This window comes from Alosa sapidissima, chromosome 4 (genome assembly GCF_018492685.1).
Source record: "Alosa sapidissima isolate fAloSap1 chromosome 4, fAloSap1.pri, whole genome shotgun sequence".
In the NCBI taxonomy this organism is placed as follows: Eukaryota; Metazoa; Chordata; class Actinopteri; order Clupeiformes; family Clupeidae; genus Alosa; species Alosa sapidissima.
Window position 1 is genome coordinate 13,752,008 of NC_055960.1, and position 14,081 is coordinate 13,766,088.

Consider the following 14,081-nt stretch of genomic DNA (forward strand, 5'->3'; position numbering starts at 1 on the left):
AATACTCCCATATACCAGAAAATACTATCTCACCTTTGTGTCAAGAGGGGATATTTACCTTGGCTGCCCACAGTAAAATGAATTTAAAGGCAGCAGAAGTGGTGACAGTTTATACAGTTACTGCTTGCCCTGGCATGTTCTCTGATTTGCTGCCATAAGCCTACTGTACATGTCTAACTGTTTATGCTTACTTAGCCTACAACAGAGGTTGTTCAACCATTTGATCAGAAACAGACTGATATGACCCATTATGAAGAAGACAATCTTTTTACATTTAAAGCTGCAATTCTCCACCAAATAGGTATACTGTAATATCTGAGCTTCACTTCAGAATTATATGTAGTAGGTCTTAGACGTTTGCTTACTTAATAGTTTATCTTTATTGCATTGCACACACACACCCGACTGAGTTATTATGGGAATTGCATGCATAATTTTGGTGACCAAGCTTCATTGCCAATTCAATGTGAACAAGGCCTACCTCAACCTCACAAATTATCAGAGCAGTACGCACGCCTAGTTTCAAGCCATGACACCACAACTCATTCGTTATCGGACAATCAGTAAGTCTATATTTACGATGTTTTCTCTGTTTAATAAACTGAAGGATAAGGCGGGCTAGTGGCGGGTTGAGGCAAGAAATATTCTTTTGTGCTGTTGTGTTGCCAAGATGTGGGTAACTAGGCGATAAGGAAGTGGTTTTACACATGGCAGTGTTTCAGTTGGGCTTAAACTAGTGTCCAATATATTGCCTGTTGTCCCCAACAACAAATGTTTGCAAACTAAATAGACCTCACTGCATCATTCAACATTATGCTACACGTTGCAAATCTCTTGTAAAGGCATGTCATTTCATGTGTGTAAACCCACTGTGTTAGGCTATGTCATTAAATAAAAGCGTTTAATTAAAAACCGATCAAACAAATTTGCAGACCCTTACATAGTGCTGTTACTCATATGAATATCTTCTGTGGCGTTGAGCGCGCTTTCCAGAGTAGTCTAGCTCCTTTGTTTGATTAAGGACAAAAGCAGGTGCAAAAGATTTGGGGTGGGGACTTGGGAGGGACCACGTCGAAGTTACAGACAAGATCTGTTGTCATAGGCCAAAATGATGAGAAGGCGTGGTTTGCCACAGTTGGTATATAAATACCCGGAACTAACAAGTCGGTAGTTTCTCAATAGAAAGTGGTCTCCCGTGGACTTGACCGGTCCTGTACATTAGGCATGTGCCGCTTGGGATAAATACTAGAGGGACATCAGACTGGAGCTGAGACGCAGGGACAATCGAAGTGTTGCCAGTAATCGAAGTCATTGAAGTTGCGCAGCGCGGGTTGCTGTGTTCAGCTCGCTAACTGTTAACAGTTGGTTACCCCGTCGTCTCAGTTTTGTCATTTAACGTTATACGGAACAAATGCTTCTGCACCCATTTGTGAACGGCGCGCATGAAGTTATGCATCCAACAGCTATTCAGAAAGACACTACCTTCACGAAGATCTTTGTCGGTGGTTTGCCTTACCACACCAACGATGCCTCCCTCAGAAAGTACTTCGAGGCTTTCGGTGACATTGATGAGGCTGTGGTGATAACGGACAGACAGACGGGCAAATCCAGAGGATACGGCTTTGTAAGTATTTAGCAGTGACTTCTCGATAACGCTACTTGACTCGTGTAAGAGTGTGGTAATGTTTATGCGCGACATTTAAGGCAACCATGAGCTCCAATCTATTTTATGTAGTTTTCTTTGGAACTTTTAAAGACATTTCCATCAGTTGGTGACGACCATTAGCCTATCTATAATCTCATCAAGTCATGTAAATTACGGACATTCTATCACCTCGGACAATGTGTCTGGGGTGGTGGTCACATACATATATCGAGTAAAAACACCCAGATTGCAATAACCGCTTAACCTCTTGTTTTATAAAATGCTTTTATTAAAAACGGACTTTGTCAGATATGTATTATTTATCTTTGATGTAGGAGAAGTATGAAGGAGAGAAGGATGTATTTACATTAGACGTCTGTCACCTAGTTAGACTGCGTCTTTTATCAAGTCACCCAAAGATGATTGCCAGAAGAATCTCTTAAAATCATGTCGACTGTATCCCTCACGCGACACGAAAGAGCTGCAAAGCATCTGTCTGTAAAGCAGCATTTTCCTTGATGCAACTCAAAGCAGCAAATGCCATGACGACCCACACGCGGACAGTATTTTCTTTGTAACTCGACGACTAGTTGTACGAGTTGAGATAAGCTGATTGTATATTACATATGCTGCCCCCACCATACACCCAGTCTTGTTTGGGGGGGGGGGGGTACACGTTCTGGAAGAGCTCCGGAGTAGTGGAGGGTCACGCTCGCATGAACTTGTGGGCTCTCCTTGCTTTTTATGGTGATATTTGAATTGGGGGGAGGGGGTGAAGGCAAAGGATAAGAGCACTCAGCCCTTAAAGTGGTATTTATGTAGTCATAACCGTCGTGTAAGTAGGCATCATGTCTTTCTCCAAAGATGGACTGACACACATGCATGAGCAGGGGTCCAAAGGTCTCCCTTTCAGGGCAGACCCTAGTTCCTCATCAGTTCCCTTCCCCCTTCCATCACCTGGCACTGCCATGAGGAGACTTACAGTTCAACCCAACCACATGGATTTGCAAAAGCTCATCCTTGAACACCCCCCCCATGGAGTTCTAAGATTATTTAGAGATTTAAAATGGCAAAACTGTCCTATCAGCAGTCCTAAACACATGCTTGAGATGCATTGGAAACGCGGGCACTCTCCCAGTTCCTTCTCCAAGTATTACTGGTGTACATAGGATAAAAGAAATAACTCGACCCACACACAGACAGGGACCAAGGTAATTATGCAAATATTTATGAGTGAGTCTGTGAGCGAGCCTTTCATAGTAGCACCACAGGAACTGAAGCCAAAGAAGGGATGGAAAAGAAACACTCTCGTGGAAACGTGTGTGTGTGTGCGTGCGCACGCGTGTGTGTGAGACCAAGCTGTAAGACAATACGTGGGGTGCTGAGAGAGTGAGAGGAACAGCCCTAGTTCCGCCACTAACGGCTAACCCAGCGCACCGTCTGGTGTTTCTGGTCTAACAGGCTCCGAGATATGTGGGTGCGTGTTTCTGGGATTGTGGTGGTCCATGTCACGCTAGAAAAAATCTACAACACAGAAACCTAGATATAATGATCCATTTCCTTGTAGACTGCTTGTGTATATATAATGATCCCTTTCCTTGTAGACTGCTTGTAGAGGATTTGTACTTGTAGGACAAATAATGGAGCTATACGGGGCACATGGTCATGCTTTCTAAGGATATGTATGTTTTCATAACATGAGTAGGAATGTGTTTGTTATCTGCAGAATATATCTAGGTCAACAGTCAGTCTTGAAGAATAGTTGTTTACCAAAATCATTAATGACTTTGACTTTCTCCACTATGTACCACTAACCAAAGTGCTTCTTTGTTCATGTGGTTTTAAGGCAACCATGAGTGAATTTGCCTGTGATTTGGGGGTGGGGAGATGGCAGGGTGGTCTACCATTTATTTACTAAGAATGGACTAACAGGGATTTGTCCATAAAGTTAGAGTGGATGTTATCATGTGCCTTTTGTTTGTCCCAGGTGACCATGACAGACAGGGGGGCGGCAGACCGCGCCTGCAAAGACCCCAACCCCATCATTGATGGGAGGAAGGCCAACGTTAATCTAGCCTACCTCGGTGCCAAGCCCCGCAGTATGCAGACAGGTAAATAAAGAGCAGCACCACACAGACCGTAACTGTCGCATAAAAATAACACTGCCGTAACAATAACAGTCACATTAACAATAACACAACCAATAATGGATACCGCAGAGGGTCTCGCACACTCAGCCCAGTGTCTTTACTCTTTTCTAGCTCTTTGTTTTCATCTTCCCTCACCACTACCCTCCAGCTGCGTGGTACTGCTCGCGTTTGTGTATTTACAACCACTTCCACACCCGTTAAGCACAAAGAGCCGATAATATCCAGACCTCCTCACGTAAAGATCTTTGCATTTATACACAGCGTTTCCTCCTCTTGCTGTCAAAATCCCCAGCACCATTTCTACACACATGACGCAGGACTACAGTCGCATGACTGTGTCCTGTAGGTTTTAACATGTCAGCAGTACTCTCTAAGAGCCTGTTTTTTCTAAACCGCGTAATTATCTCTGAAGCTCATCTGGTGATTGCATTGGCTTTACTGTGGTCCACCGCTCAGAGGGAAATTAAGTGGTGTGTGTGTGTGGGGGGGGGTCTCCTATATTAATTTGCAAGTTATCAGGATGCCTTTGGAGGTACTGCCATTTATTTTGACATGCCATGTAACATGGCTCCTTAGCTGTCCACAGCATGTTTATGAACTGCCCTCTGTCATTTTGTGTATCCGTCAGGTATCTCTCTTGGTGTGCAGCCAATTCACCCCGCACTGATCCAAAGGCAGTATGGGTAAGTCAATGCTGAAACGCCACACAGAATACTAAATCCTTAACCAAAGATCCTTTAGCAGGGGAGTTCAACATTCTAACAGATTCAGTTCTGCAGCAATTAAAGGTTTGATAATTCCATGTTTAACCCCGAGCCTTATAGATAGATAGATCTATACTTGAACTCATTGAACCCAGATATTCTTTATAATGTGCAATTTCCAACATTCCTGTCACACCGGTAGAACACTCTGTCATAAGGGTTAATATCTTCACTTTTTATCCCAGCAGGCAGTCTTTAGGGTTGCTGTTACTTCACCACACACAATAACTCACCGTCATGACCTTCTACTTAGAAAGACAAGGCTAGGTCATGCCCACGTCCATTGTGATGCGTCTTTGTTGCAAGCGTTGCGGTCAGTATCACAGTTCAGTGTTTCTTGCCTCCTCTAGCTCCCCCTCTTCTATCAGCTTGGTCTTTGGGTGTCTGTATAGACCCTTTCAAGAGTTCCATTATCAGCATCATAGTTGGCCCCACAAGGCTTCCGTTTTAACATTCCATATGTTATCTTAATGCAGAAGAAGTAGATCGGGGCCCAAATAGAACGTTCAAGCATTGTTTTTGTTTTTATTGTTGAAAGGGTCTATAGATAATGTGGTGATCTGTGAGGGGACATAGACTCAGCCCAGTGGGGGGGACTTTAGATTAGTACTCGGGGCAAAAGTCTGTAAATGACCCCTACTCTCGGTCTTTGCTGGAGTAGAGCAACGTGGACTGCAGCTGCCGGGAATGTTTTTGCTCTGCCCTGCCCGGTGGAGGTCAGAGACTCATTCCTTCACTGCGAGGCTGCAATGCAGCACTGGAACTCTGACCTCGAGTGGAGGCCACACCAAGGACGGTGCTCGCTCGGTCTCCGTCGGGGAGTCTGTGCGCTTGAAGAGGTGCTCGAAGTCACTGGCGTTTGGGCTCTGCTGTCGTTAACTCTGCTGTCCTTACCCTTAAACCCATGTTATTGCCACGAGGCGAGAAGTCTCAGACGGTGTTGGTTTACTCACCATGGCAACAGACTGTGTGGCTGTTGTCTGTTCTGGGGAGTCAGTGTTCGCTTGAGGAGGGGAGGGTTGGGTGGGGGAGGGGGGGGGTGTTCTTTTCAACCTTGTTTCACTTGTGAGATCGTTTCTGCTGTGCTCTGTTACTAGAGTTTCTCCATTAAGCACAGAGCAGGTTGCCATGGTGACAAGGCGGAGCGTTGTCAAGTGACACCTGCCGTCTGTCACGTACATGTTTGTGCGTCTGTGTGTGTTCGTACATTTGCATCTGACAGGTGCTAGCTCTTATTCCCTCAATTACACCCTTCATACAAGTTTAAGCCCAATACCCCCCTCTCCCCAAACACACACGCACACACTCTCTCTGTCACCCTGTACTGACTGAGAACACCTGTCTTTCTCCCTCAGGGGCTATAGACAGTGGGAGCTCAGGGACTTTTATGTGTACTGTGCAGTTGTGGTGTGTTTATATGTGTGTATGTGTGAGCTCTGAGCTTCCTCACTCTTTGCCCCTGGGCGGCTCGGTGGCGGGTTTGATGGCTGCGCGTGACTGGCCCTGTGGGGTCCGGCTCGCTGCTCACAAGCTCGGTGGCAGCAAGGCTGTGCTCAGCGGATCACACGGGAATGGGGCACCAGGGGTCACGTAGACCGAGCCTAGAAGTTACAGCTGCTGCTGCTGTTAGAATTGGCGTGTGTGTGTAGGAGAAGAGAAGATGGGGAAACGTTCACATTAATGGTCCCGGTTCCTCAAACGTCCCTTTTTATCCAGCATTTTTCACAACACTTACCTTCACATTTTGTTGTTTTTTTCTTTTGTGGGATCAGATTCTGAGGCATTGTCAGGGAGTGATTAGACAGAGGGATTGAAAGTTGACACCTTGGTGAGACAGGAGGGGTGCTTAGGGGGCAGGGGGCACAGAGACAGAGGGGTGAGGGGGGTGCTAGACAGAAGGGGGGTGGGGGTTGAGGAATCCAGAAGGTGGGTGGGGATGGTGCGGATCAGAAACCTCACTCCTCAGGACTAATTGGGTAAAATCTACCACTGCCTTTGTCGGCGCACCACGTTTTCATATTTGAAACCGAAAGTACCCACCACACCCCTCCTCCCTTTTTTTGTGATGATCAGCTTAATAACCACCAGCTTAATTGTGTGCTTTAGATGTGTGGTGTGTGGGGGGGGGGGGGGGTGTAGTAGAGAGAGGTAGAGGTTGTTAGGGTGGTGTGATGAATGTGCTAGATGCTGTCTTCTGTCCAATTGGCATGCCTGGTACCCGTTGGCCGTCAGAAAAAAGTCACACGACCTTGTGACCTTTGTCTCTCTTTCTCTTCTCTTCTCTTCTCTTCTCTTCCTCTCTCTCTCTGTGTTTAAGTGGCCCAAGGAGATGTTTTGTCTCTTTCCCTCTTGTTGCCCGTTTCTCCGGTGTTAATACATCATTTCACAAGATAACATAACCAACAATGGAGATGTTTACTTGGGCGAATTTTAAAGAGATGACTTCACAGGTTAAAATGCCAGTGGTCAGACTCGATCTGCTCAATGCATTTTTCTCTGAAACTTCCTCCAGACCAACCTGCAGTTTCCTCATGTTCTCTTTTGATTTCATATCAGTTTCAGTTCCGCTACAATGAGCAAGCTTGGTTACAATTCACTCAAAACAGTCATCTGTTGCAAGTTTCTCTTTCATTTAATTTTGCGTGGCTTTTTCTCAGGCCTGTTCCGGAGGCAGCATTTAGCCACAGCGTAGCCGTTCTCATACTTCCCCCTGCCCACTGTGGTTTATTATTAGCTCTGCAGAGGTGCTGTCTGTGGAGCATCCACTGCTGCAGTAATACACGGTTGAATATCCTCCTTTAAATATCTCTGTTACAGTGCACATGACTGCTTTGGTGTGGGCGAATGTTTGTTTGTGTGTGTGTGTGTGTGTGTGTGTCTGTGTGTGTCAGAGGCCTCTCAGCTGCTGTATTTGTCAGTGGTAGGGGGATGTCAGAAGCCCGAGCCTTATTTCAGATCGAGTCGGGTGGATGTTTCAGGCTTCTGAATTCATCGTGTTCACCCAGCTTCCTCTACACTCAAATGCTTTGTTCTTGCAGTAGATCACTGAACCACACTGAACAGCCTGGCCTCCCCCCCACTCCACTACCACCGCCCTCCCCCTAGATGAGGGAGAGGAGCTGTTTACTCTCAGGGCAGGGTGGCCTTCCTCTGTGATGGACTGTTCTGTTCAGTGCCCACTGACTGAGACTGTGTACCATGGCTAGGGGTCTGTGTGTCTGTGTGTCTGTGTGTGTCTGTGTGTGTGTGTGTGTGTGTGTGTGTGTGTGTGTAAGAGTGTGAGCCAAGAAGAGCAAGACGTGTGTTTGCTCAGGGTATTTGTATGTGTACGCACGTGTGTGTGTGTGTGTGTGTGTGTGTGTGTGTGTGTGTGTGCGCGCGCGCGCGAGCATGCATGTGCAAGAGCGCACACAAAAACGTCCTTGACCGTGTTGTCGCCCATGCCTGGTTGGCTGTGAGCTTAAACAAAGCTGTTACTGCCTTCTTTTTCCCCCACGAGCCAAAGGACTAAAGAGGAGCTTGTGTGGGCGCCTCAGACCACAAAGCTTGTCTTTTTATTGTGTGTGTGGTGTGTTTGTGTGTGTGTGTGTGTGCACGCGTGCTAGTGAGCGTGTGTGTTTTGTATGTGTGCGTGCTAATGTATTTTCTTCTGTTATCTGATACCCCATTGATGCTGACTATCCAAACTCGGTGTCTGTGCTAACCACCACTGTCCACCATCCCTCTCCTCTTGGTTGCTCCCTACCCTCCTAGCTGAAGGACTGAACCAGGGCGGGGGAGAGTGAAGACACTGGAGGTCCAGGCAGCGTTTGGGGCCTTGTTTGGAGGTCCCCAACAGTGGAAGGGCACAGGATGTGACCGCCTCCACCCCTCCTCCTCCACCACCACCTCACTCCCCCCTCTAAAGGTGCCAGTGATGGCTTGAGAGTGCAGTGCAGTGTGCTTTTGACAAACTGAAGTGCCTTATCGTGTTTCTCTGTGTGTGTGACTGTAATCTGACGTGGAGAGTGTCACGATGATTTTAAACGACTGCCGTCTCGTGTGCTTCTGGCATGGTTTTTGGTTTGCAGTGGGGGAGTGTGGTGGTGTGGTTTGTCTAAAAGTTTGGCCATTTGGGGGCGGGGGGGTTGTGTGTCTGAATATATATGTATGTAGTGTGTGTGTGTGTGTGTGTGTGTGTGTGTGTGTGTGTGTGTGCGCGCAAGGCTGGGTGTTGGTGGATATGTCACACATGTCCCCTCACACCCTTTCCTGCGTCAAAGCGAGTGGAGGTGTGCTGTGACTTCACTGTCTCGTCTTGTCTCTTCCTGTCTCGTCTCGCTTGCTGCTCACCCCGCTGTCTGAGTCGACTCTACGACCCCCACCCCCACCCCATCCCACCCCCCCAACTCCCCTGAGGACATTGGGAGGTCATCTTTTGTTGCTTCAAATAAAAACAAAAATAATAATAATAATTAAGGTCATTTCTTTTCACTGACTGGAAAAAAATGACTGGGTAGTTTGTCTTCCTCTTGAGGACAATGGCATTAGGTGACACTGTTGGAATTGAAACACTGGTGGAAATTTCCTTTCTAAAAAGAAAAGAAGACCAAAGAAGAAAGTGTGAGATTGTTCCAACAGTCATGTCTGCCTCTTCCTGTGTGGCAAAGGCTATGGTCATTGTTCTGTGTGTGTGTGTGTGTGTGTGTGTGTGTGTGTGTGTGTGTAACAGTGTGGCTTTAAACTGTATTTACCTGGTTCATCATATTGACCGCCGAGTTGCTGAGGGGGTTGGTTGAGAGCCTGTCACCTCTGTGGTCCTACTGTCCATCATAATCCCCCCCCCCCTATAAGCCCCCCCCCGGACTGCAAAGGAAAAGACCACAGTCGCCACTGTTAAGTCAACAGTAAACTATGGCAGCTGAAGGTGACTACCTCTAGCTCTAAGTGTGATGTGTGTGTGTGTGTGTGTGTGTGTGCCAGTGAGTGGCAGCTGTTAAAACACTTGCGGGTGTCTGGTGGAGAAGAGCTGCCTGAACCGGCTGTCTCCTTCCGCCACTCCACCTACTCCACTCCACCCAGGCCCAAGCTCAGGCCTTAACAGGACCTGTTGTTTTCCCCACCCTCTGCTTCAGTCACATTCATCCCTCCCTCCCTCCTCACTGTGTTCTGCTGGTCTGGTGATGGGTGGGTGGTGTGGCATCTGGCTTGCGTCTCACTGTTGAATCTGCAGGCCCAGAGAAGCGTCCAAGAGAGCGCGAGCTCCCAGATCTCTGCCAGATTAGTAGTGTTGTTCTTGTCCCCCCTGTGAGGAATGCGCCTGTGGTGTATTGGACGAGTCTAACGCCTTTGTCATTCTCTCCCTCTCTGTCTCTGTCTCGGTCCCTCTGTCTCTCTCTCTCTGTTTCTGTTTCTCCTTCTGCAGGCTGGCCCAGCACTACGTCTACCCTCAGGCCTACATGCAGCCCAGCCTGGTGCTCCCCTCGCAGGTGGCTTCCAGCGTGACTCCCCAGTACCTGGACTACAGCGCTGCGTACGCCCAGTACGCCCAGGCTGCCTTCGAGCAGTACCCGTACTCTGCCTCGCCAGGCTTCGTCGGGTACACCTACGCTACCAGCCCCACCTCCTCAGGCCCGGCCCCCGCCACTGCACCCCCAACCCCTGGAGCCCTCCACCAGAGCCTGCAGGCTGCTGCGCCCCAGGCTCCCCAGGCCTTCATCCAGTACGCCCCCCAGCAACACGTGCAGCCGGACCGCATGCAGTGAGCGGAGCGCCAGACCCACAACCGCACACTGCCCCCACACACAGGGAGGAAAGAGAGAGAGAGAGAGAGAGATGGAGTGAGAGGAGGAGGAGGAGGAGGAGGGTGGGGAGGAGTGTTGTCTCTGGGGCGTAGGGTTGTGGTTTAGGATGGACATTTGCACTATAACATCAGGATGGAGCCTAGCAGAGGAGAAGATGGTTACTATAGGGACCACAGCACAACATGGTCTTTCAGAAGGGCTTCCAAAGAAAAAACAAAAAAAGAAACTCACTTTTCCCCCTTTTCATCGCTATTATTATTATTATTATTATTATTATTATTATTATTATTATGATCGTTATGTTATTCAAAAGTCATTGTCGTCAAGGTAATCTTTATTGTATTAATGTCTATATATGTTAAGTATCAAATGTTTTTTTTTTTATTATATATATATAATGTAATTTTCAATCAATGTGAACCTCACATTTGTGTTATTGGATGAGAACGGAGGCAGGACTGGCTGTCCAAACTCCACCTGTGGTCCGGTGAGGCCCCTCGGACGCCAGCATGTGAACACTCCCCTCCCTGCAAGGTTGTGGCCGCATCAGCTGCTGGATAGAGCGTGTTAAGAGGCGAAAGAACGACAGAAGGAAAAAGAGGGAGCTGGAACGGGTGATGGGTGTGCTGAACCTGAAAGCTGCAACTCCAGCCCTCATCCACCTCACAGGACTGAGGCGTTCCCCCTCACTACTCCCGCGTGGATAATGTTTTGACAAAACAAGAACACTCTTAGAATTTTTTTTTTTTTTTTTTTTTTTTTTTTTCTCTTCCCCATCCTGCTTGTTCTTTGTCTCTTGTCTTCTCCCATTCTGGAGATTTTACTGAGGACAACACAACTACATTGAGACTTCTAGAACAAGAACTTGTTGAGTATACAGACACCAGACTGACTACCTTTTTTTAACATAAAGCGGCCTTAAAAATGAAACTCCTTTAACTTTTTTCCTCCCTTCCTTTTTTAAACGCTTATTTTAAACAACCTTACTCCTTTTCTCACTAACCTAATATTTATGTTGGACACATTCGTCTTTTTTATGTATTGAGAGGATGTAGATTATCTCAGTACGATCTGAACACAGGGATTACGGGTGAAGGCTCAGGAGCATTTGGGATTAACGTGATGTAAAGGTAGCTGACACTGAGATGCCTGTGTATTTTGTAAAACTGTTAATCCAAAATGATTGTGAAAAGTTTTTTTTTTTTTTCTTGAAAAGGACATTCGTGTACAGCATTTCCAAGATGTTGCCACATGTGAGTGCATTTGCAGTATTTATGTCTATTTAAGGAAGAAAACCTGTGGATTATGTTTGTTTTTGTTTTTTTTAATCCAGGCTTCTAAGCAGGTGCATAGACTGCAGTAAATGTTGCCTCCATTCAAGGAATGAGTGTATATCCAGATCATTGGACCCCCTCAACCCCACCCACCTTCTGACATCCTATTCAAGTTTAAAATATTATTCTTATTTTTTTTTTTCAAATTCCCACCATTTTTGAACTTTTGTACACTTGCTTTTTCTCAAGTCTACTGATTTGCATGTATGCCCAAGTAGAAGGTGTCCAGTGGCTCACGTGCGACTACACAGAGGAACGTGTTGGTAGAGTAAATTTCAGCATCTGCGAATAAGCCATACCAAGAAAGTCTTGGAAATAAAGAATTTGTGTATAATAAACATAACTGAGTTTTGTTTTTGGTCATTGGTTGTGTGGTTTATGCACAAGCACTGGGTATGCCGTTCTGGGTTCTGGGCTACTGTATAATCAAATGTAAGCAACACAGCAGTTATCAAGATGAAGCTGAAACCCATATGTGATCTTGTGGCCTCTATCTGTCTGTTGTCGTGACTGGGCCTCTGTAAGACAGCCGTAAACTCTGGTGAATGAGTTCAGTTCATTCTTGTCTTTGCTTAGCGTTCCTTGTTATCTGGATAGCGTGTGTGTCTGGGGTCAGGGCAATGGGGCCCTGTGGTTATCAGGCTACAGCAGTACCACCTGCCAGGGGCACGCGGTGTTTCCCAGCCCAGGGCTGCATGCGCCGTTGCTGGGTAGAGGAAGGTTATGGACTGGGGAGGGGCCCTGGGGGGTCAGCTCGTGCACATGTTGCTGGCTGTGAGTTTCTGTATTGTGTTTATACCCCTATCCACACTTCTGACAACCTTTTTTTCTCTCAATCTGATTTCTTTTCACTTTGACTCGGGTTACAATATGTCAAGCACACTGTGTTAACATCTACTCCATTTGTTTATTGTTCATACATGGGTATGTCCATGCTGGTTGGCAGGGACATTTTTAAACAAGATGGCTTTCTGTTTATTTCCATGTATCTGAAAGCACCGAAGTGTTGGCAACGCTGCAATTAGTCTGTTCCCTGGAATTACAGCCTTAAATAAATGCTACTTGGACACAAGAGGCCTGCTGCCTTTGGAGTACAATACAAATTTATTTGCTGTTTAAGAAATTGAGCGAGCTGTTGTGTTGCCTGAGGTGGAGAAGCCAGAGAGTGGGCGTACTGGGCTAAATACTTGTCAGGGTATTTATTTAAATATATACAGCCCATGCTCAGGCTTGCATCATATAGAGTAGTATTCTGATTCTGATATTGCGGAATTAGTTAATACCTTAAAAAAAAATCCTCCACCCTTTCCCCTTGTATTTTCCTGTATTTATTTGGCACACATGCACCCACAAACACTATAGCTGTGATGCCTCCTCAATAACTTCTTTATATTTCCCAACCAATTTTCTCAGTTATGCCTTTTTCACACATTAATGATCATTTTCTAATACCACAGTTAAATGAGGCAGTCAGAGAGTAGTATTCAATCAGGAAACAAGGTTTATTCTTTACAGTAATGAGCATCAAGGCCAGAGTAAGGTTTCACCCATATCTTTAATTGAGGGGAAACAATATAAGTAAAAAAAGGGAGTCAATCAACAGCCTCAACCATGAAGAATATGAGACTCCTACTCTGACCAGACTGAGAGGGCAGAAATTAGCAGCATAATAGTTTCCCTCTGACCTTGCACATGTCTTCAGGAAACATTAGGAAAACAAATCATTCTGCTTGAAGGACACAGACTTGCTGTTTGAACCAAGTTCTAATTAGGAGACACACATGAATTTAAGATGTGCAATAAAAGTGAAGAACTAGAAGTACTAGAAAAATAATAATTATGATTCACAACTCCCTCAGAGAGCTCTGACCCCCATTCTCCCCTCTTCCTCCCACGTTCTTCTCCTCTCGTCTGTAACGGCCCCCATTTCTCCTTGTCACACACGCACTGACGGAAGGGATGGAGAAACAGACGAATGTCCGGTTGATTTATGAGGTCATCCAGGCCTGGAGGTGCACACTATATATGCTGAGTCACCACACACACAAACGGACCCTCCGGCTCACACACACACACACACACACACACACCCTCGCCTGATTCCCCTCTCCTTACTGAAAAATCTAACACTCCACAGGCGCTCGCTCAGTCATGCCCTTCTGTGACGTCAAGGGCTTTCCTCCGACCCCGAATATTTCGCTCATTTTCCACCAAGCCTTGAACTTGTGTTATCTACGACTCATTAAAAAGCACTTCTCCTCTGCCTGGTAGAGGTCTCTCCTCTCCTCTCTCCTCTTTTCTCTCTCCTCCTCCATCTTTCTCTCTCTGTCTCCCTCCCTTTCTCCCTAGCTGCTGACATAGACTTCAAGGCATTTCACAGGGGCCTGTCAAATTTGGTGTGGCTG

The 14,081-nt window shown here is 46.5% G+C and overlaps 1 protein-coding gene across 1 annotated transcript; it reads left to right on the forward strand.

Moving 5' to 3' along the window:
• The first annotated feature begins 1,161 nt into the window (after positions 1 to 1,161).
• LOC121707885 (RNA-binding protein 38-like) lies at positions 1,162 to 12,035 on the forward strand. The gene is made up of 4 exons (XM_042090846.1): positions 1,162 to 1,624; positions 3,633 to 3,756; positions 4,424 to 4,478; positions 9,964 to 12,035. Exons 1-4 carry the CDS (start codon positions 1,412 to 1,414, stop codon positions 10,301 to 10,303), a joined length of 732 nt encoding a protein of 243 aa, XP_041946780.1. The 5' UTR covers positions 1,162 to 1,411; the 3' UTR covers positions 10,304 to 12,035.
• Positions 12,036 to 14,081: the final 2,046 nt, after the last annotated feature.

Coding starts and splice junctions, on each gene's coding strand:
- LOC121707885 (XM_042090846.1), top strand. CDS start 1,412: ATGCTTCTGCACCCATTTGTGAACGGCGCGCATGAAGTTATGCATCCA. Junction 1,625..3,632: donor AATCCAGAGGATACGGCTTT/GTAAGTATTTAG, acceptor TGTTTGTCCCAG/GTGACCATGACAGACAGGGG. Junction 4,479..9,963: donor CTGATCCAAAGGCAGTATGG/GTAAGTCAATGC, acceptor CTCCTTCTGCAG/GCTGGCCCAGCACTACGTCT.